Source organism: Eleutherodactylus coqui, chromosome 4 (genome assembly GCF_035609145.1).
Source record: "Eleutherodactylus coqui strain aEleCoq1 chromosome 4, aEleCoq1.hap1, whole genome shotgun sequence".
NCBI classification, from domain to species: Eukaryota; Metazoa; Chordata; class Amphibia; order Anura; family Eleutherodactylidae; genus Eleutherodactylus; species Eleutherodactylus coqui.
Genome location: NC_089840.1, coordinates 7959568 through 7977731, shown reverse-complemented (window position 1 = coordinate 7977731; position 18164 = coordinate 7959568). Strand labels below are relative to the sequence as shown.

The window sequence follows — 18164 nt, the reverse complement described above, 5'->3', positions numbered from 1 at the left end:
TGTGTGCAGAAATGCATTGTAATGGTTTCAGAACGGCGCCTGCAAAATGTCCCATGTTTGTAATGCCTCAGGGTTATTTACAGGGTGATTTCGGGCGGGGGGGCGTCCTTGTAAACCACAGACAGGACACAACCCCATTATAGTCTACGCATCGGCACACATCAGCCATTTTTCACACGGACTGATCGGCTGCGGGTCAACATGGCCGACCTTAGCTACACAAAACCCATGCGGTCACAGAGGGCGCCGTCTACCATCTTGTAAGGGGGCACCAAGCGGATGTAGGCTATTGGTGATCACCCCCATTAGGTCCACCCCTGCTGGTGATCTTCCGAGGCGCCGCTGTCAGTCCATTGCTGCCTTAGTTCTCCTCCTGTATATATGCTATCAGCTTGCTTCTGGTGCTGTATTTATGAATCAATCTTGGTTCTTTATTTAAGTACTAGTAGTTATTAGGAAATTATAGTACCAGTGTTTCTGGTGGCGCACTGTGCCACCCAGCTCTGCTACATGCACGTCACACACACACAGCTCTGGTACATGTACATCACACACACACAGCTCTGCTACATGCACATCACACACACACAGCTCTGCTAGATGCACATCACACACAGCTCTGCTACATGCACATCACACACATAGCTTGCTACATGCACATCACACACACACAGCTCTGCTAGATGCACATCACACACAGCTCTGCTACATGCACATCACACACACATAGCTCTGCTACATGCATATCACACATACACAGCTCTGCTACATGCACGTCACACACACACAGCTCTGGTACATGTACATCACACACACACAGCTCTGCTACATGCACGTCACACACACACAGCTCTGGTACATGTACATCACACACACAGCTCTGCTACATGCACGTCACACACAGCTCTGCTACATGCACGTCACACACACACAGCTCTGGTACATGTACATCACACATACACAGCTCTGCTACATGCACGTCACACACAGCTCTGGTACATGTACATCACACACACAGCTCTGCTACATGCACATCACACACAGCTCTGCTACATACATTGCTCATACCATACAACAGGGATCAGAAGCAGCACAGCAGTGGAGATGAAAGACCTGTGAATATGTCACCGTCATGCTCCGCCCCTGATCACATGACGGTGAAGCTCATCCTGAGTGAATGACTTATATGCTCCGCCCCTAATCACATGATGGTGACGTCATCAAAGGTCTTTCATGGGCAATGAGGGAGTTACATGCTCCGCCCTTTATCACATGACGGTGACATCATCAAAGGTCCTACATCCTTGTGCAGATTACGGGTGGACTAAAACCCACTGTGGCTTCAGTTGCTATGGAATACTAACGAACACCTAGCCGTCCAGCGGGCATATATCTATATTACACTCAAGCTCAGTACTATGGAGCTATTCCAGCAACCTCATTGGTTCTGATTCAGAATTCCAGCAACATAATTGGTTGTTTGGGTTCCCTGGTTCAACCTCATTGGTTCTGATTCAGAATTCCAGCATAGGCTTGAGAAAGGTGCATGCTGCACCGAAACGCGTTGCCTTCTTGTAAAATTTGTTTTTAGACAAATAAAACCGAACAAATCAACTTGCTTCCTGCAAATTCCATCGGCGACTAAGAGGACCTTGAGGAGTCAGCACTTAGAGGAGGGGGCTTCTTGTTTCATACACCCCCCTCCTTTTGAGTAAGTGCCTTTCTATTTTATTTTCTTTTCCGTCCCTTACAGGACGGATATCATATACATTCCGCTTGACTTGTCTGCTATCTTCGTGAGCGCATAGCTTTTTTATTGAAACCCTACTGTTTGTTTTTATTCGGGGGTTCACTCTCCTGGTGAGAGTTCCCCATTACTGTCATTGCAGCTCTCCTCCTTTACAGGGGATAGGAGAAAAAGCACATTTGAAGCCTGTTTAATATCCGTTGGCGCTGTCTGAACTATTGTGTATATAAGTGTTTCTGGTGGCGCACTGTGCCACCCAGCTCTGCTACATGCACGTCACACACACACAGCTCTGGTACATGTACATCACACACACACAGCTCTGCTACATGCACATCACACACACACAGCTCTGCTAGATGCACATCACACACAGCTCTGCTACATGCACATCACACACATAGCTTGCTACATGCACATCACACACACACAGCTCTGCTAGATGCACATCACACACAGCTCTGCTACATGCACATCACACACACACAGCTCTGCTACATGCACATCACACACACAGCTCTGCTAGATGCACGTCACACCCAGCTCTGCTACATGCACGTCACACACACACACAGCTCTGGTACATGTACATCACACACACACAGCTCTGCTACATGCACATCACACACACACAGCTCTGCTACATGCACATCACACACAGCTCTGTTACATGCACATCACACACACATAGCTCTGCTACATGCACATCACACATACACAGCTCTGCTACATGCACGTCACACACACACAGCTCTGGTACATGTACATCACACACACACAGCTCTGCTACATACACGTCACACACAGCTCTGCTACATGCACGTCACACACACACAGCTCTGGTACATGTACATCACACATACACAGCTCTGCTACATGCACGTCACACACAGCTCTGGTACATGTACATCACACACACAGCTCTGCTACATGCACATCACACACAGCTCTGCTACATACATTGCTCATACCATACAACAGGGATCAGAAGCAGCACAGCAGTGGAGATGAAAGACCTGTGAATATGTCACCGTCATGCTCCGCCCCTGATCACATGACGGTGAAGCTCATCCTGAGTGAATGACTTATATGCTCCGCCCCTGATCACATGATGGTGACGTCATCAAAGGTCTTTCATGGGCAATGAGGGAGTTACATGCTCCGCCCTTTATCACATGACGGTGACATCATCAAAGGTCCTACATCCTTGTGCAGATTACGGGTGGACTAAAACCCACTGTGGCTTCAGTTGCTATGGAATACTAACGAACACCTAGCCGTCCAGCGGGCATATATCTATATTACACTCAAGCTCGGTACTATGGAGCTATTCCAGCAACCTCATTGGTTCTGATTCAGAATTCCAGCAACATAATTGGTTGTTTGGGTTCCCTGATTCAACCTGATTGCTTGTTAGTGCCGAGCTTGAGTGTAATATAGATATACGTGTCCAGCGGCCGTGTGCGTACAGGACCTGTGATGTCACCATCATGTGATCAGGGGCGGAGCATGTAAGTCACTCACAAACCCATTCATGCACAGACGGACAGGTCGTTGATAGTAGTTCGGTTGAAGCTGGTTCTGGTGCTGTATTTATGTTATGAGCTTCGTTCCAGCACTGTATTTATGTATTGAGGTTGGTTCTTATAATGTAGTTATGTTAAGAGCTTGCTTCTGGTGCTGTAATTATGAATTGAGCTCGGTACTGGGGCTGTATATATGAACTGAGGTCGTTCTGATGCTGTATTTATGTACTGAGGTCGGTTCTTGGTTAACAAAGCTTTTATTAGTTTTTTGGAAAGTTCAAAACATATTAAACATGACTTTCAATATTCCATTCATTTACATAGTCAGGGGGTTACAAAGTTGGGCAAAATGTTTAAAAATTACATCTCAGGTATTACTTCTTACAGAGTAGAATAAAGTAGAATTCAAAGTTTTATTACTTTTATTAGATAAACCCCCTGAAACAAAATATAATCGGCCTGAAGAGACCTGAACCAAGAGTAACATTAAGGGAGAGGCAAGTATAAAGACAGGGCAAACACGTAAGGAGAGGATCAAGGGGTTGGGGGGTTGGGCTATGCTTGTAGCTTGTCATATCGGCGCACCTGAGTGGAGAGGGTACAAAAAACTCTTCTGTTGATTTAGCTCCGTAGATAAATACCAAATATATTTTTCGGGGGAGTAGAGGATATACTTGAAGGTGAGCTAGAGACCCCTGGGAGGGTCATAGGTCTAGCTGTTGGGTTCCATAGACGCATAGTGAGCGAGTATTGGTACCAAGGTGCCCAGATTCTTTCATATACCGCTTCACGCTCTGCAAGAAGAGCCGCCAGCTTCTCATTAACCGTAATCCATGACAGTTTTATTTTAACTCAATCAACACTAACCGGTGTTTTCCTCCAGGAGCAGCGATTGCCGTACGTTTGGGGATGTTAGGGATACGTTTGGGGATGTAGGGGATACGTTTGGGGATGTTAGGGATACGTTTGCCCAGTAAAGCTTCCCAGGACGATTTGTGTGATGAAATATTGTAATGGAATATATAAGGGTGTATACCTGAATGCAGAACCTGCGGAGCCGGGGGCAGGTCCACCAGATATGTAGGAAGGATCCCTCCCCTCCGCATCCCCTAAAACATAGGCCTGACGCCCCTGGAAACAAGATACCAACGCGTGAGAAGCTTATAACCCGCTTCTGTTATTGATGGGTTAATAGAGAGTTTGTGGTTGATGTTGGCTGTTCCTCACCTCGTTCCTCTTCCCATCTCCTCATGTAGAGGAGTTTGTCCTTGGGCGTTATAAAGTTGAAGTATAATTTGGCAATTATTCCAGGGCCCGTGGCATGTGTGTTACAGAGGCTTTCAAAGATAGATAATTCAGCCAGATCTCGTCTATTTTCGGTACGAGTCAATACATAATGCTTCATTTGCTGTAGACTAAAAATCTCCTCAGTTGGAATGGAGTGATCAGCTCGAAAGAACTCAAATTGTCTGAAGCCTACTCTATCCACAAAACCAGTCATTCTGGTAAGATCTCCGGCTATCCAACACCCAAAGTCGGTTTTATTCATACGAGGGAGGAAGGCCGGATTACCAAATATGCTGGACGTGGGGAGATATTTAGATATCGGGCCATATCTTTCGGATAATATATCCCAAAGTGCCAAGGAAGAAGACCGGGTCGGATTCAGGATTGCTTTTTTATATTCCACTCTGTGCCAAAATATATCTTCCAAAGATTAGGGGAAATTAGGTTCATTCTTGAGTGGTATTTAAGTATTGAATTTGGTTCTGGTGCTGTTTTTATCTTATGGGCTTGTTTTTGGGGTGGTATTATCGACCTGAGTTTGGTTCTGGTTCTGTATTTAAGTTACAAGCTTAGTTCTGGGGCTGTATTTATGTTATAAGCTAGTTTTTGCTGTGTTTATGTCGTGAGCTTGGTTCTGGTGCTGTATCTATTCCCTGAGCCATTCTGGTGTCGGTATGCTGCTATCTTACTGCTTTCTGTACTAGATGAGTACAGGCAGACTGTCTATCAGTGCAATATATATTGTTTTTTTATTATGATAGGGGCAAAAGAAGTGAAGACACCATTTAAGCCCAATAACCTTACGTCATCCCTCAACTAAATCAACAGATCTATATGTCACAATGATATCACAGTAATATCACATTTCCGCTACTCTTTATTTTTCTTTATTCACGTTTATGATGTTTTTCAGCTGTTTTATCCACTTTAAGAAGACCTCCGTTGTCTTGCCTTGATGATTGTCCACCTTTTCACCGCCTTCCGTGTTATTCGCCGTCTTCATTCTCTCTTCGAGGGCCAGGAAGGCCTGCTCCGCTCTGTAGACCTCCTTGTCCACATTGAAGTGCACCATCTGTCTGCTCAGTAGTGGGACAACCAGGTTAAAGTCATTTATTCTCTTGTTCAGTTGGGTCACGTCTTCCCGAAACATCTCACAAATCTCCGTCCATTGCTTCTCCTGCCTGTAGGCCATGGGTGCTCCTAGTTTTTTACGAGAAGCCACCAGATCTTGTCTTAGTTTATCAATAGTTTCTCGGATCTCTTTTTGCAACACGATCCACTCAGGTTGATAACCATTATCTATCAATATCCTGTTAAGATTATGGGTCATGGGGTCAATATGTGGGCACGAGGAGAACTTCTCCAGGGGCTTTCCTTTTCCGCTGAGGTTATCAAAATCCCCCTTTGCCATGGACTCCTGGATGAGGTCTTCTACTAAACGCTCGATGGCTTGAGTTATTTTTATCTTTTTGCTGTGTTTGACATCTTTGGCTATCATTGAGTTTTCAGCATACTGTCGTTCTAGCTTCTGCTTCCGAAAATCTAGAACCTGATCGGTAGCCCGATCAACGCGAAACTGCATATACTGCCTCTGTCTTTGACTTGGCGTACCAAAACCAACACCTTCATAACTCAGGTACTGTCTGTGCTGCGGTACCTTACGTTCTGACGTCTTTTCCTCATCGTCTTCCATGCTCTGGGCGTTTTTAGATTCTTTGGCTAAGTGCGTCAACAAGTCCCTATAGGCTTCATCTATCTGCATGAACATGGTGGCACTTGCGGTGGTTGTGCCGCTATCTGGATGGTATTTCTTTGCCAAGGTTCTATAGGAATCTCTCACTTCGTCGGCAGAACATCCTTCAGGGACATCAAGGATCTGGTAACATTCCTTGATGTTTCTTTTATGCTTATAGGTTGAATAGCAACAGACGTTACAGAGTTTGTAACTGGGAGAATTGCTTAAAGTCACCAAAAAATTGAGGAGATTTCTTGTATTGTGAGTTAGAAGTACGCTGACAAGTTTCATGGTGGTCATGGTATAGCGAACCTAAAAGAAGAGAAAACTAATAAGTATAATGTGCTCAACAGGGCTGAATATGGTTGATGGAGGCCTATGGTAGCATAAATTTATGCCATCTTAGGGAACCGGATGCCATTTGACTCCCTATCACAGCCACATCAAGTTGAGGTGACCTCAACAAATAGAGAGTGACGACCTAGATATTAGTGCCATACATATAATGCCTTCAAAATGAATAGGGCCATACATATAGTGCCTTCTAAAATGTTCCTACGCATACAAAATAGTGCCACATATTGCCCATATGTTGACAAAATTATTGCCCCTCCCCACCAATCCTGCGCGGTCTGGTGATGTGTGAGCATTAGCTATAAAAGAGAGGATCACACAGGAGACCCCAGTACAGGAACCATCAGATGCCATCAGGTGTAGAGCCAGCAACGGGGTCTGGTGGGGAATGTCACCAGGTGTAGAGCTGACAACGGGGTCTGGTGGGGGATGTCACCAGGTGTAGAGCTGACAACGAGGTCTGGTGGGGGGGATGTCACCAGGTGTAGAGCTGACAACAGGGTCTGGTGGGGGATGTCACAAGGTGTAGAGCTGACAACAGGGTCTGGTGGGGGATGTCACTAGGTGTGAAGCTGACAAAGGGGTCTGGTGGCGGGATGTCACCAGGTGTAGAGGTGACAACGGGGTCTGTTGAGGGATGTCACTAGGTATAGAGATGACAACGGGGTCTAGTGGTGGAATGGCACCAGATGTAGAGCTGACAACGGGGTCTGGTGGGGGGATGTCACCAGGTGTAGAGCTGACAACGTGGTCTGGAGGGGGATGTCACCAGGTGTAGAGCTGACAATGGGGTCTGATGGTGGGATGTCACCAGGTGTAGAGCTGACAACGGGGTCTGGTGGGGGGAGGGATGTCACCAGGTGTAGAGCTGACAACGGGGTCTGGTGGGGGGATGTCACCAGGTGTAGAGCTGACAACGTGGTCTGGAGGGGGATGTCACCAGGTGTAGAGCTGACAATGGGGTCTGATGGTGGGATGTCACCAGGTGTAGAGCTGACAACGGGGTCTGGTGGGGGGAGGGATGTCACCAGGTGTAGAGCTGACAACGGGGTCTGGTGGGGGATGTCACCAGGTGTAGAGCTGACAATGGGGTCTGGTGGGGGGAGGGATGTCACCAGGTGTAAAGCTGACAACAGGGTCTGGTGGGGGATGTCACTAGGTGTGAAGCTGACAAAGGGGTCTGGTGGGGGAAGTCACCAGGGGTAGAGCTGACAACGGGGTCTAGTGGGGAATGTCACTAGGTATAGAGATGACAACGGGGTCTGGTGGGGGGATATCACCAGGTGTAGAGCTGACAATGGGGTCTGATGGTGGGATGTCACCAGGTGTAGAGCTGACAACGGGATCTGGTGGGGGATGTCACCAGGTGTAGAGCTGACAACGGAGTCTGGTGGGGGGATGTCACCAGGTGTAGAGCTGACAACGGGGTCTAGTGGGGAATGTCACCAGGTGTAGAGCTGACAACGGGGTCTGATGGGGGGATGTCACCAGGTGTAGAGCTGACAACGGGGTCTAGTGGGGAATGTCACCAGGTGTAGAGCTGACAACGGGGTCTAGTGGGGAATGTCACCAGGTGTAGAGCTGACAACAGGGTGTGGTGGGGGGATGACATTCCTGTTCACATTGATTCCCACCTCGCCAGACAGGAATCAAAGAGCTCTTGTTACTATATAACGAAATAAAAGTTCAAGCAAAAGTTTTAGCTAGTTTTACTACTTCCACCCACAACCCCCCCCCCCCCCCCAATCCTCCATCGTTACACCTGTAAAAGCTCTAACAATACAGTATGAATTATAGGATGTGGCTTGAGGGCTTCTCGATGAGAGCCACACGTCTTATCTGAACTCTTCTGCTGAGGAAACATTGAAGCGACACTGTAAAACACAACATGGATACAATTGGCTTTCCTTCACGCCGCACTAACGATGTCTCCACAAACAGCTAATGAGCTGTCATCTCCGTCATTCCTACACTTCAGCGACTTTCCGGACGACTCTCTGATCGTGTAAAGATACCTTACAGCAGAGGAGAGAGACGGGAAGATGGCGGCTCATCGGTTACTTTATACGTCTCTTCCACTTGTGAGAAGATGCACTTAGCGCCATTTATCTCCAGGGAGAGAAGTGGACAAAAAATGCAAAACTCAAAAAGTCTTACAAATGCGAAACACGGAGGCGAAGTGAGATTTGATAACCGGAGGATTGTGTGCAAATGCCAGAGACTGGAGAGTTGTCCCTGAATACCCGGGGCCACGCTAATATGGCAGCTGTATGTGCACCCGGCGGGTACTTACCTGTCAGCAGATCAGCTGTGCACTCTTCTCCTTCCAGGACGCAGACATCTTCGTTGTGCAGCACTGACTTCTGGGAAATGTAGTTCTGTATGGTTCCACCGTAGCGCCATCTGCTGGTCATTTTATACATCGTCTTTATTTGATTGCGTTTTAGTTGAGACTTTTTGCTTTTTTTGCTCTCTGAAAAGAAAGAATTGAAGAAGATTCTGAAGATGTTCAAAGTCAGCGATGGAGATAAGATGTGGAAGAACTACATAAGACATTGTATTAGGACAGCCCATTATCATTCTGCACCAATCCCAAGTTACAGTCTCGGTCGGCACGCCGCAGAACACGGAATTAGACGCAGATTTGGTTGTGGATTTCACACTGTATGTTGCAAAGAGGAATCTGCAGTTACAATCCAAGACAGAATTGGCGCGCTACAGATCAGATACCGACATCACTCTCTCAATTCCTCGCAGATGTTTCCACGACACGTGGATGGGTCTTAGAACCCCAACCTGTGGAGGATTAAGGGGACCTCCGACCCAGGGATCTTCACACGACTTGGGTCTCTTCACACATATCTGGGGGGTGGAGAGGTGGAAGACCCACAAAAATAACCATTTGGTTTAGATTTTCTTGGTTTGGCAGCAGAATCGCCCCATCCTCAGCACAGACCCCAGACAGCTCTTACAAAGTAACAGTGCCCACCTAATCATGATCTCAAGTGCCCCCTTACGAGTAATAATACCCCAAAGACCCCCCCTTAGAGCTCCTGTCCACAGGCGACTTTTCACTGCGTTCCTCGCGCCGATAATCCGCCCGCAGGGAACACAGTGAACACTTTCCATAGCGTTGCTGTCCACAAGCGGAGATTAAGTGTGATTCTCCGCTCGCGGACGGCAATTCGGCATGCTGCGAATTGCGGTGATTCTCCGCGGTGAGCCTATCTCTCAGATAGGCTCACCACGGAGATCCGTCTACTGGCTTCTGCTCCTGGTCAGCGGCTCCCGCGGCAGAGATTCGCCGCTGGATTTCGCATCGCCCGTGGAGAGGCAGCCTTAGTAATAATAGTGCCTCGTTAATACTAATTGTTCCCCAAAAGAATTACATCTACGATAGAGAAGAATTCAAGCTATACCTCCGTGACAAGCGCAGCCTTCTTCTGGTCCGGAACCAGCAGCGTAATGACATCATCCCACCGAGCCGGCGGCGTCAGGATGCTAAGAGCCCCAGTGTTCCTGCGGGCCGCTTTCCCCAGGAAGTCAGGATGCCACTTAGTGGCAGCGGCAGCAGGTAACGAATGTAAGGAGGTCTGGCGGCCTAAGACAGGAGCGTGTGAAAAGTACAGCAAAATATGCACATACGCGGAAATACACAATGCTCATTGCGCCAATACGCATGTAAATGTGCCTTCGCCCATGTGACACCAGCCTTAGGGCAGCTTCAGACCAGCGCCACATATTTGTGCAGTGAACGGCCGACGCAGAGCGAGATGCCGGGAGGAGGTGGGCGCCGGGTCACTGCAGCGGCACGGCTCGCATCCCGCCGTAGAATTGTCACACCAGGATCCGGCCCGGCCGTCTGCAGGAGGCCGCACTCAATAGCATAATCATTGTAACAAAACAATCACCTTAGTGACCTGCTTAGATCAGTGTTCTGGTATACATTTGAGGATTGGCCCTGTAGTGACGTGTTCCGCTTCCCGACCTCCTCTACCCGTTTTATGGTGTCCTGCAGTTCCCTCCCCTCTTCCCCATTTCAAGGTGCCAAGTCATCCTCTCATATTGCTAGCAACCGGGGCAGACCGGCGATGTTAAGGCATTCAGACCATGGCTGCCAGGTCTTGAGGAAGCCTTCCATGCCATCTTCCCTCATGGCGGACGACTTCTCATACAGCATCATTCTAGATATTCTCGTTAAAATTGGTCCCAGGTGCAAAACAGGCGAGCGCCACTGAGAGGCGATATAGATTCTAGCCGCCATGCAAATGTATTGGGAAAGCTCGTGTTGTTGGTTGTTAAATCCCCCAGGTTTGTCCGCCAGGAGGTAAGCCAATGGGAGAAGTGGGTATGGCCTACCCAAGACTCTAGTTATTAAGTTGGTTACTTGACCCCACAGGGATCTCGCCGGTGGATACGTCCACCATATATGGGATACCCCATGAAACAATAGGGGGAGGAAGTTGTTAATGGTCGTGGGAACATAATGCGCCCTGTGAAGTATCTTATATGAGGATTCCGTTAAAGTCACTCGGCGACCTCCCTTAGAAATAAAGGTGCAGCAGCGACGCCACCTTGCAAGTGATAGCGATAAGTTTCCCAACGCTTCATGAAGGGGAACTTGTCCTCATGTGAGGGTTGGTTCATGGTCCAGTACTTTCTGCAAAGGAAGAGGCGGGCCTGGCTGGGAGCTAGTGCACTGAGCTCCCGCCCTCTCACCACTGCTTGCTATGGGAGCTATGTGACTGGGCGGAGCTAAGTTCTGCTCGTCCCGCCCTCTCCCATTGCAAACAGTGGAGAGGGGGCGGGAGCTCAGTGCACTATGGTAGCTCCTGGCCTGGCCCGCCTCTCCCCTTACAGAGAGGGACAGCATATATCGGCCGGGAGTGAAAACATGGCCGATATACGTCTGTCGGAATAAACCCTTAGAGATTATAAATTAGGGGGGACTTGTTTGCATTTCTCCTGTCTTTTCATCTTTATTCCAGAACATGACCTCAAGTCCTGCAAGGAAGACCAATGAGTCCTCTAAGTCTACCCAGCGGGGGCTCCAGGGCCCGCAAACAGGGGGTATCTGTGATAGTTGTGCCGCAGCATAATAATACCGACAGCCCCCCTCCCTCCTATGATAATACACGATCTTCTGTTCTATATGGGGTCTTTATTGTTCCATATAACTCGGAGAATTGCTTTTTGCATATCTTTGTGCGCTGGAAAGACCGTAGGGAGACAACGCACCAGATAGAGCAAACGTGGCAGCGTGCTCATTTTAATGGAATGTATGCGCCCTGTGCAGGAGAGCGTGGGGGGGATTCCATTTATAAAGAGCGCCCACAGGTGAAGTGATCCTAATACCCAGGTATGTGAGATAGTTCTGCAGGGCTGAACACAAAGCTAATCTCAATCAGTTTCTGCATGCTCGGGGCGATAGTGATATACAGAGCTTCCATTTTATGATATCACTGCGACCCGCCCAGGATGGCCATTCGGAAGAGATGTCAGCGTCCTAAGCAGGGTCAGGAGGGTATCATCCACAAATAGGTTGGTCCTATACTCCTCCCATCGCGTGATCCCTGCTACATCGGGGTTCTCTCTTATCATATGTGCAAGGAGTTCCATTGCCAAAGCAAGTAGAGCCGGGGAGAGAGGGCGCCCTGTGTGGTTCCTCTCTGTATAGCAATCGGGTGCGTTTTGAACAGGGGAGTTTCAGGCTCGCCGAGGGGCTAGAGTACAGCGATCTAAGAGCTAGCATGTAAGATCCATGAATCCCCATCTTGTCAAGGACTGTGAAGAGGTAGTCCCACGTATGGCGAAGCCTTTTCTATGTCCGGCGCCAGAGCTAGCATCAGGAGTCAACGGCCAGATGTGTTCTCTTTCTTGAGGGATTGGGCAGCGTATTGCGCATTTGCGCGCACATTGAGTGCGTCTTTGTGCCCCTCGCACAGACGTCTAAGGGGCTCTTGGTGCGCAAATACACAGGAAAGTAAGGCAGGACTTATTTTTTGCGCACAAACTAAATACTTTTGCAAAACTTTCTTGAGAACAAACCCGTAGACCTCGCTGGGCTCTGTTCTCTGCACATTGCTCACATAAGACCCCCTCACAAAGATGGCGGAATTGCTGTTTTTTCCCATTTCACACAACTTAGAATTTTTTTTTTACGTTTTTCAGTCCTTTATACATTACATGACATCATTGTAAAATACAACTCGTGCCGCAAAAACAGTGCAGGAAGCTGAAAGTGCCAATCATAGAAGGTATTAGCGTCTCCAACCGACCAGAACCCGACCTGAGTCTGCTAGATTGCAGGAGCCTTAAAGGGAACCTGTCATCATGTCTGAGCTTCATAAACACGTGGAGCCGTGTCCGATACTCATGGGGCGCCCCGTTCCAGCGCTGTCCTGCATTACACGTACAGATCCCTGCTATGAATGGGCGCTGTGTATTACTTCATCTCCCCTCTGGGGGCGCTGTAGGGACAATGAACACTTACTGCCAGGATCCCCCTTGGATTACAGCTGGTTGTTGGGCTTCTCCGCAGAGACACTTTGTGATCAGTTTATTGTCATGAGACCCTTCTAATAAGTGGAGGTTGTTTACAGTGAGGACCCCTAAGTCTGATTATAAAGGTTGCCAGTGAAGCGCCTGCTCTGAGGGTCGGGATGTTCTGTGTGACTGGTAGGGCGGTGAATAACATATTATATTCCAGTATCTGCTCTCACTGATTAGATGGCTCGGCCGCTGGTGATTAATAATCTGTGCGTCCGGCTGATTGGTGCTGAAGTCACTCCGTGTAACCCAGACGTGTAGAGGAGTCCAGCGAGGGAGCCGCCGTCAGAGGAGGGAGACGAGCCGCATCTGACTGTAAGTAGCCGCGTCCCTTCTATGTCCAGCAACCCTGAAGTCACCCGCATGCTTCTGCTAGTGCCTGGCGCTGCCATGTCTAGTAGGCACCGTGCATGGGGACAAGTGTGCTAGCGGGTGCGTTACAGGGTAACGCATCACTGGCTTATCATCTCCTTTAGGGCTAACGCTCATGGCCGGATTTCTGTTGCGTTTTACATGGCAGAAATCCGCAGCATTACCCCGGAGATGTTAGGTTCTATCGATACTAGAAGCTAATAGCTCAATGTTCACGCTGCAGAATTCCACGGAATTCCGCAGCATGAAGGAAAACGCGGCATGTCCTATTAGCCGCGGGAATACGCAGGGCCGGCTCCCATTGTAGTCAATATGCGGCCCCGCCGGCCGTGTCATCTGGCACTGCCGGTGCGTCATGTGTTGTACTGCGCATGCGCCAGCCCTCCATGCGGGAAGCGTACAGTGGATCCAGAGCAGTAAGTATGGGGGGTTTGGGGGGCGCCATGGCGGACTCCGCTGAGATATTCCACTTTCGAGGTCCATCACAGTCGTGGGCATGAGCCCTTATTAGGGCTCATTCACATGGGTCTCTCGGCCCAATATCGCGCTCGCCAACGTGCACTTTTCACGGCGATGTGAAGCATTTTTGATTCTAAATTGCATCGCGTTGCCTCTGTGAAATTGCGGTCCTCGCGGCCGCGTTAGCGGGGCGCAAATGAGTGCCATTAAACGTCTTTTAAAGTCCCATTGAAAACAATTGCAGCTCTAAAATTAAAATTGTGGCGCAACAGCAAGTTGCAGACAAATCCCGTGGCGGATTAAGGGGATCAAAAGCCTGGGCCCCCCCACAGACGATGTATTATGCCTCCCCCACAGACGATGCAATTTGTGCTGCGTGCACAAATTTTGCATGTGTTCGTGTGAATAAGCCCTACGGTGAGAAATGTGTTACGGATCCGTGCCAAAATCTGCTATGTGTGAACGCACCCAAAGGCTAACTGCTCACGGGCGAGCACGATACGGGGCCGTGAACCCTGCCCCCGTGTGGCGCTCCCCACCATGTGAACCCCGCCCCCATGTGGCGCTCCCCACCATATGAACCCCGCCCCCATATGGTGCTCCCAACTATGTGAACCCCGCCCCCATATGGTGCTCCCCACCATATGAACCCCGCCCCCATATGGTGCTCCCCACCATGTGAACCCCACCTCCATATGGTGCTCCCCACCATGTGAACCCCACCTCCATATGGTGCTCCCCACCATGTGAACCCCGCCTCCATATGGTGCTCCCCACCATATGAACCCCGCCCCCATATGGTGCTCCCCACGATGTGAACCCCGCCTCCATATTGTGCTCCCCACCATGTGAACCCCGCCTCCATATGGTGCTCCCCACCATATGAACCCCGCCCCCATATGGTGCTCCCCACGATGTGAACCCCGCCTCCATATTGTGCTCCCCACCATGTGAACCCCCCGCCTATGCCACAGCATGTTTCCCGCATCACATCACAGTGCCATGTGGAAAACGATCGCTCATGTGTATCACCCCGTTCAAAATCTGACGCCCGTGTAAAGGCAGCCTGCGAGTCTTTTCTGTCCCTTATGTTTCCCTGACTGCACATAGACGGCGCCGGACGCATTCAGTTACATTGCGGTCTTCACACGTGCGTTTCTTACACTCATAAGAATAATAAAAAATCCTATTTTGGTTTCGCCCCACGTACCAAAATGTCTCATGAAAGTCTATGGGAGTCTAACAACTGTGTATAACTCCTGTGGCCCGGAGGCGGTGCAGAAAGAGACATTTAGGGCTCCTGCAAACTCGTGAAATATACAGGACATGTATTTTTGTGCACATTTAAGCACCCAAGGCACCATAGGAGCCTGTGGGGGAGCACAAGTGCGCCCCCTGTCTGCAGTAAATCATGCAATGAACCGCACAATTTCATGGTATTAATCGATAACACCGGGGACTAATTAGGCTGCTGTTCAAAACACACCCGCGCCGATACAAACGGCCTGGTGCAGAAATTACAGCTACGTGTGCAGCAGCATATGACGGCACTCCCTTCACAGCAGAAATACGCCCCCGGTCGTCTGCAGGGTCCCTTAGGGCAGCTTCACTCGAGCGTGTAAGCGCACTTATTCTGTATTATGCTGCCATCCATGACAGGGGGGTCTAGTGTTTCCCCATTTACAACTCTTGGGCCAATTCCCCAACCTAGTGATGGAACGTTCCCAAAATCTGATACCACAAAACATCCAACTAGAACTCTTAGCAACTAAAAGGGGTTTTCCAGTTGGAAAATATTGATATCCTACCCTCAGGATAGGTCACCAATTCTAGGTCAGCCATGGTACATCACTGTTCTCTGAGCCCATGCACTCCTGCACTGAGCTGCCTCAGCAGGACGCAGACAGCTCCGTTCCCACTGCAGTGGCTAGGCTTGGCATTACAAGTGACTGGGAACTTTGCTGCAATATCAAGCCTGGCCACTGCAGGGAGAATGGAGCTGTCTGCTTCCAGCAAAAATCAGTTCACCACCAGCTCAGAAACAGAGGGTCTGCTGGTATCCCGTGTGGCGGACCCCCGATGATCTACTATTGATGACCTATACTGAGGATTAATACAACTGGACAGCCCCTTTAAGAGGACTTGATTTCTTTTATTGTAGAAATTCTCCCCACGTGATGCTCGTTGACAAAGTATGAACACATTTATCTAATGTGATTCCGGCTGAATGGACATTTGAGAAAATTGGGAAGGAGCAGAAAGGGCAAATGTGTCATCATAAAGGTCAGAGGAGGAATCACATTATGTCCGTCCTGCAGCTGCATGACTTATGAGGACCGGAACCATGTGTACAAATCTGCAGAATTATAATGACCTAGATACAAGAGTCCAAAACTAGGAGTAATTAGCCGGCCACTAGGGGCGCTGCTCTTAACTTCTTGTTCCAGGGTGCCATTAGGATCTCAGTATACGTGGGGCACCCGGCGATGGGTAGTTGTTCCCTCTGATTGCCCATTTGGCCCACACAAAGGCTTTGTCCAGATATGACCTCTGTAGAGTTTGCTGTATGGTTATCTTTGGCGCAGCTCCTTGGCATACATACCCGCCTTTTATGGCCTCACATTGTACCCCTTGTCTGGCAACACACACGTCACTATGTGAGGCACTGGCCCCAAGGAGATGATGTTGGAGATAAACTGGAGAAATGCACCAAAGATTGCACCAAAATCGCCACGTGCACCAAAATTACTTCAACGTTTGTAGCTATGGAACTGAGCATGCTCGCAGGGAACTAACTGATTGGTTGAAGCCCCGATATAGAAAGAGGCTGCTGCGTAACGAGCTGAAGGGCGGCAGGTGATTTTTTTGTATACATCTATTATGTAGCCATATACCCAGTGTATATAGGTCGGCTGGTGCTATCTTATCTTGGTTAGTTGTTCCTCTCCATCTGACACTCCCGGCCTCCTCTTCCTCCTCAGATGGTCATGTCATCTCTGTTCTGACCGCTCAGATCTACTTGGGGTTATGGATTCAGTTTCTTCTTAGTCTGTATGATGCTAATACATGGATCCGCCACAGAAATTGCCTCCAGGGGGACACAGACCCTCCTGTCACCCTCACTGATGATGATCTCACAGGTATAACAGAGGAGATCACAGCTCATCCTCCTGACTGTATGCTTATGGGCTGTAGCTTATTTAGGTGAATACAGAAGGTAATAATAATTAAACTGTCCCCCAGCAGGCGGAAATGGTACAGCCTCTAGCTAATGCTGCGCTGATGCATCATAGGATAGATGTGAAACTGAAAGTAAATCAGGTGAGGCAGGCACAGATGGGAAAATGTGTTTTTGCTGGAGTGACCCTTTAATAGCCCTGGACAGATAGAGGACCGATCAACACCAACAAAGAGCCAGAGAAAAGAGTGGAGAGTAGCACTCTGACCCTAGACAATGCTGCAGGAGCGCCTGAGTCGGTACAAGCTGCAACAAAGCGTAAGTAAGACTGGCCTCATAAGGGACGCTAGCTGTGCACACCTATAAAAACAGTTAGCCAGCAAACCTGCTGCAGGGGCCACACTGTGGAAACCGGGCTGTTAATACATTTTCATTTCCTGAACTCCCTATTCATGGACTGAGAGATTTTTGCAAAGAGGAAAGTGAAACGGCGGTTCGTATATCGGGCAGGCCGAAAATAAAGCGGACATTGTGTGTATTTCTATGGGACCATATTAATAATAGTAGAGTGTTAGCGATATTGTGAATTGATGGGAAAGTTCCTTCGCCTCTTCTTCATCATTCGTTGTTCACTTTTACTTTCGTGTTCTTCAAATAAATATGGTAGACTTTGGTTACTCCATCTGCTGCATCGTATCCTGAATCTCGCTGCATTTTCCCCCTCGACACCTACAAACAACCCCTGAGCACCTGCTTCGGATTCCTCCAAGAGGACAGGCTTGCCCCCAAAGTGCCATATACAAACGCCTGCACACTGCCTGGTACCAGCTGTAGACCAGGGGTGTCCCACTCACTGTCACCGAGGGCCACATCAGCACTGTGGTTGACTTTAAATGGCCGTTTACAAGGGCTCGTTCACACGGCGTGTTTGTGCTCCGAATTACACGCGCGTAAAAA

At 48.9% G+C, this 18164-nt stretch overlaps 1 protein-coding gene across 1 annotated transcript in view; it reads right to left on the bottom strand.

Annotated features, from left to right (window-relative positions):
• Positions 1-4174: 4174 nt before the first annotated feature.
• The window catches only part of DNAJC28 (DnaJ heat shock protein family (Hsp40) member C28), a 43008-nt gene continuing 29018 nt past the window's right edge, over positions 4175-18164 (bottom strand). The window contains exons 2-4 of the mRNA XM_066599031.1: positions 10069-10250; positions 8943-9122; positions 4175-6607 (exon numbers count right to left, since the gene is read on the bottom strand). Of these exons, the coding sequence (XP_066455128.1) occupies positions 5438-6595 (1158 nt within the window). The 5' untranslated portion in view covers positions 6596-6607; positions 8943-9122; positions 10069-10250 and the 3' untranslated portion in view covers positions 4175-5437. The remainder of the gene's footprint in view (positions 6608-8942; positions 9123-10068; positions 10251-18164) is intronic.